General features: G+C 36.9%; 1 protein-coding gene across 6 annotated transcripts in view; it reads right to left on the bottom strand.

Annotated features, from left to right (window-relative positions):
* Positions 1-12380, bottom strand: part of NUBPL (NUBP iron-sulfur cluster assembly factor, mitochondrial) — an 84768-nt gene that overhangs the window by 18003 nt on the left and 54385 nt on the right. For all 6 annotated transcript variants that reach the window (XM_069017772.1, XM_069017773.1, XM_069017778.1 and 3 more), the window contains one exon: positions 1548-1633. In XM_069017772.1, the coding sequence (XP_068873873.1) occupies positions 1548-1633 (86 nt within the window). The remainder of the gene's footprint in view (positions 1-1547; positions 1634-12380) is intronic.

The following is a 12380-nucleotide window of genomic DNA, read 5'->3' as shown; positions in this document are numbered from 1 at the left end:
AGTTGACATTTAGAAATATAGTACATGGGCAGGTGCTGCTTTAAAACTCAAATAAACGACACATTTGTACTCATGTACACAGAGGGCAGAATAAAATGAAGCAGGGTAGAATAAAATGAAGCAGCATCATGAAAAAGGTAAGGCCTGATGGTTCATGCACATTCAAACTCAACATGTGGTGTAACAGCTTCACTGTGACTTGTCACTCTATTTGACAAAATCTGATAATTCCAATGAACCCCAACAGATCATACTTAATGTCTTCTGTTCCACTAGTCCAATTAGTATTAGCCAAGCCCGTTCTAGAATGCATGATTTTCTTGGAGGCCATTCTCTTCAAAGGACATTGAACAAAACAGTTTTAGAAAGAAATCTTAGTAATTTCTCTTAAAACAGAAGGAAAATTCAGTGAAGTACTAACTAAAACACAACTTAAATTGAAGAAAATAATTTTACATCATTTGAACAAACCCAAACATAAAATCAAAACAAAATGTTCCATATGTTATTCTTCTTGTTTTCCTTCTGGCAGCAAATTATAAAAGCTACAATACTTTCATTTTGATGCAAATATGCTTAAAGAATAGTTAGTAATAAGGAATTCATCAAAGTATTTTGTTTTTATTTTTGTTAAGCTATCCTGTAAATTAAAAAAAGGGAAAGCATTCACTTCAACTTTCTGTTGAGTTTTTTAATTAGCAAAGCACTAGCTATGAAAGAAACTTCCTTTCTTAAGAAAGAGTAAAAGTAACCTTGCACAGGTAAGCAAGAAAACATCTTTTTTTCCTTACAGTTTATGATAAGGAAGCATTTCAATTTATATTTTTTCATCAACTGCCCATTTCAAAGTAAAAATTAATCTCTACATAAACATACTCTAGCATATAATACTCAGTTACTTAGCAACTTCTAGCACACAGAGAATATATCAAGCCAAGGATGTTAGCCTGTTTAATATTTTCTCCTAATTGTGGACATTCTTAAATTTTGCATTCCTCAAACAAGTAAGCTAACACATAAGCTACAAACCTAATGAAAAACAGTGATTAGACAGCCTTCTACTTGTCGTGATAGGTACGGAGCCCTTCAAATGGCAAAATAACTAGATATAGGCGTATTTCCACAAAAATTCAAGCTTGCTTCTTAAAAAATATCAATAAATTATTTTTTTACATTTCATGAAATTTTAGATTTTAAGCCCCAACACAGACAGTGCTGAAGAGGACATATAATGAGGACACACAGTATAACTGAAAGGCACGCATTACTTTGTAAGATATTCTGTTTAGCAAGCTGATCCATTCCACATGATTAAACAAACAGATTTAAAACAAATCACCTATTATTATGGCCTCAGTCTGAGAAGATTCTCTCCTTTCAGTTAACTCAAGTTCCTGATACAGATATAAGATGGATTCTAAGCCTTTTAAGAAGAACTTATTAAATTCAAGTGCTTTCTGAATGTTCACCTATTGCTGCCTATAGAAATTTTTTTTACACTTCGGGGAAAAAAAAAATCTACTGGTATTTTTCATGGAGAGACTTACAGGTACATGGACTTTTCTAAACATTTCAGCTCCTTTGCATGCATCCAATAAAGCCACGTCTTGTGGAGTGGAGACAATCACAGCTCCTGGGAAAAGATAACATGAAATCCCATTTAAATGTGTATTATGAATTATTCTGCTAAATATTTTGATTATTTAGTACATGCTACTAAATTCAAAGCAGTCACACATTTATATGCTTTTAAGGAAGAAAATGATGCCAGGTTTTATATTACATAAAGATCAAAATAACTGAGATGATATGATATGATATGAAGTGATAAAAATATTTTAGATACTTTCATCATAACTTTTTTTATGCAGAAACCATTTATACTTTCTAAATGAGAAAAATTATGTAGTATCATACAACCTTGGAGAGAAGACAATGGTCCACATGCTGACAGACTGCAGAGGTGGTACTCTGGGAATATCTACACAGTAACAGTCCCATGCCATAATTATATTTGAAAGCTTTTACTTTAACAATAAGCCTTGTTCTAAAATCAGGAGGCAGATGCTTGCAATCAGACTGCTGTTTTCTGGACCTGCTGCGCTTTCTTGAACCATGTCACACTAGACACCAGTGCATTTGCATGAATGATACCACAAAGGAAGAGGCCAACTCATGCACGCTTGCACTAGGTTTGAATAAAGTGTTGTTCACTGTTCAGACATGGCTCCAGGTTACCTGATAATTAGTACTCCTGAGACTTATTAAGCATATAAAACAGCTAGAGCTCTTTGTCAAAGTTAGACTCTAAAGTAAAGTACGCCTACAGGTTACTATCCTATACTGTTATTACTTCTTGATTAATACAGAATGCAAAACCAATACAGACATCAGAATATTCCACATCAAAAAGAGCATCTTCTTCCAAATACTCAGGGGTTTCAAATATTATTTCCTCAAAACTTGCAACAAAAAACTGTTCATGCTTGTCCCTATTTTAGAAAAATGTAATGTACAAGGGAGCATTACTGGTCAATTGATTAGCTTTGGTTTCACACTGACCATCTAGTATCAAAAGTCTCTGTTACAAAAAGATTTCTGTAGAGTCACATTATGCCAACCATGCACAAAAAATTTATGTCAAATTTCACACTAATAGCAATTACAACCGACAATTCTAGATGCTTGGGACAGTTTCCTACTGGGCCTGAGGTTCTCAATCCTCGGTGTACATGGCAAAAGAAGAGGTGGGTAGATTTCCAGAGGCACGCAGCCCTGGCATCACTGGCAGCGACCAGAGCACCAGAAGCCCTGGCATTCTGAGATCACTCCTGGCTCTGGCAGCACTGGGACAGTGAGCCCTGCCCCTTACACCATCCACCTACTGCGGGCTGACAGCCAGCAGTTTCCAAACACCACCTGACAGCATGTTTGAATGTTTTCAGCCAGCATTCTTAACCTCTAATTTGTGAAAGAAAAATACAATCTGGCACCTCGCTCCTGAAAAGCTGCCGATCTCTGCCTTACACAGTATTATACACAAGTCCAAAAACTGAACGGCACATATAATGTACCAAGCAAATGCAATTTCCCTGTTTGCTAAAACTCTGGCATCCAAATAATTTGCTGGTATTCCCAAATCAACCTGTTTCCAATGGCATCACAAAGAATAATGTGTAAGCCTTTCAGTTACACTGAAGTCACCTTAGCTCCTCATTTCACCAAATGCAGGGTTACACTTTACAGGCAGCACTGAAATGTAGGGTGAATTCCACAAAATGAATGCACAGGCATTCCCCTAAAGCACCGGCCACAAGAAAATAATTTAGATGCAGTGTCCTTGAGATTTTTGCATACTCGTAAAACAAAGATCTTTCAATACTTGAAAAAAATGCTTATTACTGCTTTCTTTCCAAACAAAATTGGAAATATGTGCCTTGTGTGTATACACACTTTTATTCACACTCTTCTCTGAAGATGCTGGCTCAGAATTCCCTGGATCTTCACACAGAAGCTAATATGAAGTCAACAAGACTGAAGTCTACATTTTCTGGTTCACTATTAATTGTTTTAAGAATCTAATAACTGGCATGGCATGAAGGACAGACTATGCACAACAAAAACACCCACTAAAACCACAAGCAGCTTAACAGAGAGGTACTTTTTACTAACAAATTTTCATCCAAAGGAAAAAACTAAAAATGCCAAAAAGACCCCATGGCACATTACAGACTTTGGGCTGCCATAAGCACGAACCCTATGTACAAAAAGCTTCTGGCTCCTGAAATAGATGAGTTAAAATTATGCTTGTGGACAATTTCCATGGCTTCTTCCACAGAATGAAAGCCAATATGCTCAAGAAGCTGCCGTTGAGGATGTAACAGTTGTTTCTCTCCTATTTTCCTTTTTACTCTGAGCTAGTTACAGGCAAAATTTATTCACAGCCAGCTTGTACTGACTTACACCAACACCCTATAAAACAAGTATCTTCTCTCTTTCTTTGGTACATCTGCTAATCCAACAAACCCAACCTGAAGTTCAAGAATTTAATTATTATTTGCAGCATTATTTCCTTTACTAGCAACCAAATATGGCAAATGAGACTTTTCATAGTGCTCCCCTCCCTGAGTAAGTTTACATATGTTTAATTCAGAAAGTTATTCAAATGATAAGCAAGAAATATTGCAGCCGACACTTTCCTTGCTATCTTGACTCTACACAATTAACGGGAATATCAAACAGTAAAGTTACTTTGATCAATAAAGTAATGAAATATGACGGAATTCATGCTCTTGAAGCAATACGTGCCATGTTTACACAAGTGTCTGAACGACAAACTGAGGCTGACAAATCGAATGGAGAAGCTGCAGAAACTTTATAATGCTATCACACTGCACACTGAAACGTACTAAAAATCCTGTGTTTGCAGCTGTGTGCAGAAAAAGTTTCTGTGCCTTGAGCATAGTACAGATATCTAAGTAGAGCACATTTATGTTTAACTGACTTATCTACTTATTCATGCATTCCATTTTTTTAAATTAATTTCAATGTATTCCTGTTGACAAAAAGCTGATACACGTTCACTGAGTCACACAGAATCTGTGAATGGGTCGGGTTTGAAGGGACCACTGGAAGTCACCTAGACCAATCTCCCTGCTCAAGCAGGGTCCAACAGAGCATGTTACTAAGGTTTCTGTCCGGGTAACTTTTGAGTATCTTCAGTGATGGAGACTCCACAACCTCTCTGGGCAGCCCGTTCCAGTGTTTAAACACCTGCACATTAAAGAAGTTCCTACTTTTGTTCAGATGGAATTTCCTGTACATCAGTTTCTGCCCACTGCCTCTCTTCCTACTGCTCAGCACCACCAAATAGAGCCCAGCTTCTTCTTCTTCTCCTCCCTTCAGATACTTATATACATTGATAAGATCCCCTCTCAATCTTCTCCAGGCTAAACAGCCCCAGGTCCCTCATAAGTGACATGCTGCCATCCCCTATTCTTTTTTGCCCTTTGCTGGTCTACCTACAGGAGCTCCATGACTCCTTTGTACTGAGGGATCCAGAACTGGACTCAGCACTCCAGCTGAGATTGCATTAGTAAAAACTATGTTAACTGTATTTTTAATCCTTAGGACATATTATATAAAGAGACAGAACTAACAATACCCTGTAGCACTGATGTTTGCCTTTCTATTTCAACCCCAGGTCCTTAATCCTCAGTAAAAGAAAGATGTGCCTACAATGCATATTGGTACCCTTCTGGTGGACTGGTGTTCAGGAAATTACAAGTGCTGAAACAGCCTATAATTTCTGTGTATAGAAAATATCACCTACATTCACTGCATCATTAAGGCTTGCATTAGATGCTTTGAGTTACAAAGCATAAGGTGAAATCTCACCAAACCTCTGTTATAGTCACTTCGTACCCAAGCAAAGAACACAGAGGTCTAAAAAACAGCTGATCAGCAGCAGCATAGCAGGTCTACCTTAGGATGAAAAGGATCCCCCTAATATATTCTTTTTTTCCCCTCCAGTGTCTTCACAGACAGATTTCAGAATCACGCTACGTGTCTCTCATCCAAGACAGATGATTAAGGATCCCATCACACAAGAGTATTAGACCACGTCTTATATCAGCCTCTTAGCAAACAGTGCCACCTCAAAAGCTGTGAAGTATAACTGACCAGGGAGACCGACTGAGTTCTGGAGGATAAAGAGACAGAATAATTTTATCTGCTGGCTGACAGGCACTGAACGCTCTTAGCAAGGAACAATATTCAAGCCTCAGTACAGCTGTAGATGGCCTGACCTGTCTACACCACTCAAAACTTTTTCTAGTTTTTGCTACCTTTTCCATTGCATTAATTTCAAACTTCTAGGTGAGATCTTCCAGTCATAAATAGCCTGGTTAACCTGACTCCTCTTGGCCACAGATCTCTTCAGAGCCCCTCTGATCTTCTGTTAAATTTCTTGCCACTTCATAGATAAAATGTGCCTGCAACTACAGATACACTTTGCACTTGAAGATGCAGAACAAGGTCTTGCAAGAACGAAGACTTCTGTCTTTGCTGTAATTTCAACTGACAATAATTGGAGATAAACTAACACTAGAAGATGGTTCATCTCCTTGGATAAACCATGAAAAGACGTTCCTTTAGCTTTTGTGTGTGGTGTCTCATTACAACCAGCAGCTTAAAAGAACCGCTAGTGTGACTTTCCATTACAGGATTCTCACTTCAAACTCATAACATAGCTCAGAACTGTCCCAAAGGCTGGATCCTGGCTGTGTCACACCTCCAGCCTGCTTGCTACCTTCTCTTTGGAGGAGTCATTGAACAACTGCTCAGACAGCGGATGTTTCCAACAGCCACACATCCTCTTCTGCCCAAGAACTAGCAGGTAATAAGAGATAAGGACACTACTGACTAGCCCACATAAAAAGATAATAGAAATCTTAAAGCAAGATTCTCCCTCCTGCTCAGTGGAACTATCAGTGAAACAACTGGGCAGAGGAATATCACAGGCTGGATAAAGCTGTCACCCTAAAGCTAAACTGCCCTCATCTAAACTGATCAGTAAGTATTATAACATCCATTTCACACCAGATCACATGGAGAAAGATGTGGAAAGACAACTCTCACAGTGTAAAATGTTTGGTTTTGGACACGGCAAACTGAACACGTATGTCACACTAATGCAATTTACAATGGAGTATTTATTTAGAGAAGTGAAAACACTAAAAACATTAAAAATAACATCTGTGAACAAGCACTATCTGCAAAGTACAGGCCTAAAACAAAAAGCTAATCCGTCACAGACACTGTCACTTTGCACTCTTTCTTAGCTATCTGAATTAGAATTTTTCTGCTCAACCCCATTCCACCTTCTGCTTTCAAGGACATTTGCCAGTCATGTCCAGATTATTATGAGAATTGTACTAGGCAAGAGCAAAGCCCAAATAGTCTCTCTGACAAATGAGAACAACTTTTTTTTTTAATGAGAGGTCCTAATCCAGAGAGGAGAACTGGGTAAAAGAGTGATTTTACTACAGAAAAAGAAGACAACAATGAGATTACTTCAATCAGCCCCCCAAACCACTCTATTCTTTACCTTCATTCCCTGGACATGGGGATGATAAGGAGCAGATTTGAACATTTACTTTTTTCAGAAGAAATTGCTAGAGGAGAAAATGCAGTACCATTATTCATATGAATTTCTCTCACCTTCAGCAACTGTCAGCTGAATGCTAGGGTAGTCTGTTCTTCCTATTCAGAATAACTGGTCTAAAAACCAACAAGGCAATTGCAGTTAATCTAGTACTTAGCATACACTTAGCCACTGTTGCCAGACCTCAGAGGGCCCAGTTTGCAAAGCCTCTATTCTTCACAATTTTTTTTCCTGAATACCTGGAAACTATTTTTCAGAAACAATAAGATTTAAAGAACTTGCCCTGAATAAACTATCACACCAGCTTCAACAGGCAATGTGTGTTAATTCAATCTCCATGAGCCAAGAATTAAATTTAAATTTATATCGAAAGAGTGTGAAATATTAACGTGTAAACTCATACTATATTTTGGTCTCTAAATTAAGTTTACAGAGTCTACTGAGTCTGACAGTTCATAATGAAGCACCAGGAGTGTCCAAAGCTAAGAAAACCCTGACAATAATTTGCATTTGTCAATTACATTTATTTTGACAACAGAAGCAGACCATTTCAGCATGCAAATCATATTTGGATGAATATAAAGAACTGTTTTAAAATCCCCACTGGTGTGACTAAGGGTTTTTTTCTGTTTTTCAATCTATCCTAAACCCAAATGCCTTTCCTTTCCTGCACCTATTTAAAACATCAAAATACAGCACAAAATGAAGAGTAAACCTACATCAAAATCTGATATTAAAAATATTCACCATTCAAAATTATATCAAGTAAAATTTACTATTACCCAAATAGCACCCATAAAACAGCTTCAAAACTTTACTGCAGAAAATAATTATGTACCTTCACCACAGAAGAAACAAGCAAGCTCAGAAATTGAGAAAAACATTGTATATTACCATTAAACTAAAAGGAAAGGTCAGATGCCTTGCAACTGTGGTTTGCACCAGAGATGTGCAACAAGGGGCAAACAAACACTTATACAAAGAGCAATGACAGAACACAGATATGCTTCTTAAACTGTATGCTATACACAATTTGTAATGTAGCACTGGGCTTTTTTTCATCATTTCTCTTCAGGAAAGAAAAGACAACAGCACCATACCTATTCAGCTTTCAATTTCAGATAACTTAGAAAGTCACCCTTATAAAGTCACAATTCTTCTTCATGCTAAATCATGCATAGTTTTATAAAACATCAACAGTATTTTTTTTAATGCTGATTTGAAATTCTCCATTTACCGTTTTTAATGTTCATTTCTGAAGAGACAGTCTACTCACTACCTGGAACTCCCTGTTCCTGTATATTACTATAAATTGAGCCAAGATCTGGTTTTCTTCAGTACCACACACTGCTATAATGTAGCTGTGCACGAGGCTACACCCTGATCTGTGTGACATTGACATAAATATGAGTAAATAATTTGGTTTGGAAGTTTGGCGAGTCAAAGTTTGGTGAGACAAAGAATTTAAAACTTCCAAATGTCTTCAAGTTGGTGGCATCCCTTCATTTTTTCCTGTTCAATGTACACTGAATAGAAATAAGACTTTTAATGTTTAACCAGCAGAGACAAAAATAAGTTTTTTGTTTTATTTAAAACTATCTATCAAAACACTGCTATCAAAAGAAATCCTTTTAATTACAATTCTTTGAAAATTCATATTTGAACTAACAAAAATTCCTTTAATAAATATTTCAGCCTTACCTGAAAAAAGTATTCAGGAGATAATTAAGACATAGATATTGCTGAAAGATGCAAACATTCAGAAAAATTATACCATTTATAGGATAAGGCAATACAAATACTGTAGGAACTCTGTGTTATGTTGATTTTAAATCTGAGAGGTGACGAAAGTAATTTCCTGTATGACTAGCAACAGCAATGCTTCTGCTTTTATAGAACTTGAGAGAAAAAAAATAGTATTCACATTGCTTTCACTTTGCTTATCTTGACTAATTGTCTTTCTGATTCCTATTAACAACCTTTTTAGAGCTTATTATTATAAAGATTTTAATAATATGTGCTTTGTATGGGGAAAAAAGTTACTTCAGAAGGTGGGAAAACAACACTGAAATAAAATCTGAAGCCTTCTACATTTAGGTCTCCTCTACAAACACAGTTCAGTTCAATACTCATTACTGTAATTATTAAAAGATTGCTCAGTAAGATGTGAAATTATTTGTTAGTCCCAGTCAGCTTCCCACTGGGCAGATGTACACTTCTAATGGTTTTCACTGCTATGGCACCTTAATATCCAAAGAAAAGGGTGATATGACACACTTTAGCAAATGAAGCAATTCCAGTATTAACCTGGAACTGGCTCTGCCAGCTGAGACAGCATCAGTCTCTAGAGCTGTCAAGCTGTCACACTTCACTAACACTGACTTCACTTTAACGTTAATGAGGAGGCAGCAGACAGCCTAATTTAATGGTCAGCCCCCACAATGCAGCTTGTCCACAAGGCAGAAACATTTGTGCAGGGCTCTGAGACTGCCTCTTGAACAGAGAGGCTCTTGCTGCTTCCCACGCAGCCCTTGCACTCTGAAGGGAGAGAATAATAAAGTTCTTTCCCAGTCTTTAGGGAGGCTAATTATCCATCTCCAATAGTATTTATTACACTTATGTCTCTTTTAGATAAATGATCAAACAAATACACACAGATTTCTCAATTTAGCAACTAGGTAATACAAAGGAATCATAAGCCTTATTTTTCGTAATATCATTAGTTCACACATAACATCATCTGAAACCCCCTGTTTTTAAAATGTTTTAAAAGCTGCAAAATGGTTAAGGATGTTTCTAACTTTTCCAAGCACGCGTGTTCAATACATGATAAAGAATCCACTTCAGAAGTTTTGCTCATGCAAAAGATGGAACAGAAGAATAAAGCAGAAGTAAGGAAGTAGAACTCAACACAAATTAACTAACAATGGACATGAACAAAGCCATTTTCTCCAGACTGACCCTGGATTTCTATTTGGAAAGCAAACTTGCATCTGAAGAAAGCAGCGGTGTTTATGCAGAAATATGTATCACATTTTCAAGCTATTAGAACATTCCTCATCTACCAGTTTGTTGAAGAACGACTGCAGCATAAGCAAAGTTACAGATGATTAAAGAATAATATGCTAAATAAGATGTGTCTCCCTGTAAGGTGACTAAGACTAATAAAAATAAAACCAAAAGTCACAGTAGTTTCCTTTTCCACCTTCTTTTAAAGAAGGAAAAGTACCCACAGAAAACTGCTGCTCCAGCCAAGATTGCGTGAGGCTGATATTCTCTTTAATGACTACTGGAACTGTAAGACACATCTTGTGTTGCTTTTACACCTATTAGGTATTTTTCTAGTCTTCTTTTAACTCAAGAAAGCTATGGGACCTGTGATGCAGGAAAAAAACCCAGTCTCGTAAAATTAAAACCCAATACCATTTCATATATCCTATCAATGTCTCTCTTATGCTCAGATGCTGCAAAGCTACAGTTTTTTATGCCCCATGTGGGCAAACCCGCCACAAACAAAACATCTTTATACCAGTGCTCCTTCTCCCACTCACAGAAAATTCTGTAAGTGGCTGGCAATAATGTGTGCGGGTTTTGTAAATTTGTTTAGAGGCAAAATAAAAATATTCTACACTGCTTATCCTGAGGAAGCCACAAATTAATAATGAAGGAACCATAATGCAAATACTGTATCTCACATATGCATGCACGCAAATCAAAGAACAACGTTCATGCAAATTAGATATTGCACTTCTAAATTTACTAACTAAGATATATATGTTGTCTCTGAGGAAAAAAAGAGAAATTATTCTACTAATACCATGACTGTTCAAGGCATCTTCAAAGGATAAAGAAAGAAAGCTGGAGAGGGAACAGAGTGGCACACCACTTTCTGTAACAAAGTAAAAGACAACGAAGGGCTTAGAAAATACAAATTGCAAATGAAGATGGAGTCCCCAAAGCAACAGAATTCTGTAGAATGCTTCAAAGAACATCAAGACCTGTAACACTGTCTTCCACACCCTTGAAAGGAACCAAGTTGAAGAAAATAAAAGCATGCTAAATAATGCTATGGACTCTTCGAGAAAAAAGACAGAAAGCAAGTAAAAGAAGCATGCACAGTTCAAGCTGTAATACACAAAAATACATCCTTACAATGAGGGTGAAAAATAGCCACAATAAACAGGAGAGAAAATTCTTCCTAAATCACAAATTCATTAAGCCAGTACGAACACAGGGAATTACATATCTTATCACTCCTTGTCTGCTGTGTTTGTCTTCATCAAAAGCAGAATACATTATTTTTTTAAACTGCAAGAGTCAACTTCAGCATGATCAACAAAACCAACTAATGGGAAAGACAAATGTAAAGTGATGCTACCACTCCTAATTTTATGAAGCTAGGATTGATGAAAAACTAAGCTGAACTGAACAACTGTAGGAACAATGTGAAGCCATTTCAGAATTCAAATAAAAATCAGACATCAGCAAAATTTAGAAGAAATACAGGATTAAAGTAATTTCCATCACCTCTGTCCCAGAGGACACAGTGCACCACCATAACCACTCACACTACTGAAAGCAGTGCAGCATTCTGTGGGGAAAGGGCACAACAACCCCTTGAAAATCAAGAGTCTAAGGACCTTTCTTATGTTAAACCAGGACATTTAGGTGCGTTGTAGTAAACAGAAATTATCAATACCCATTGTATTTAAAAAAGCCCCTAATAAAGCCACAGGTCTTTAATTGCATAATTTTACTGCCCTGATGTACATGATTCAATTATCCAACCTTACAAAAAACTTCTGTGCCACGGTCATGTTTCATGTCATTGCTTAAAACCCTGGGAGTAAAAGGCCCTCCTGCTTTGCTACAGACACATGCAACCTACTAAGCACTGTATCTAAGAAAATGAGTATGAATAGTTTGCTTTTTATCACATGCTCCAGGTCATTGATAAGGTGAGGCACTAGAAGCCTCCTCTTTTACTTCTGGGAAAAAATCATTTTATTTTTCATTACAACTCTGTTGGTTTGCTCTCTTCCATCACTCAACACAATCACAGGCAGCAGAAAGAACCTCCCATGATTATTAATAATTTCAGGGCAATAATGTTATGGCTGAGTTAGCATGTTTCTGAACATTTAAGTTTTATATGTCAAAAGCTTTAAGTTTTTCTGAACTTGATATCATTGAAGATTATGAGATCTTCACACAG

Source organism: Aphelocoma coerulescens, chromosome 5, assembly GCF_041296385.1.
Source record: "Aphelocoma coerulescens isolate FSJ_1873_10779 chromosome 5, UR_Acoe_1.0, whole genome shotgun sequence".
Lineage (NCBI taxonomy): Eukaryota > Metazoa > Chordata > Aves > Passeriformes > Corvidae > Aphelocoma > Aphelocoma coerulescens.
The sequence above is the reverse complement of the archived record's forward strand: the minus strand, read 5'-3'. Positions and strand labels throughout refer to the sequence as shown.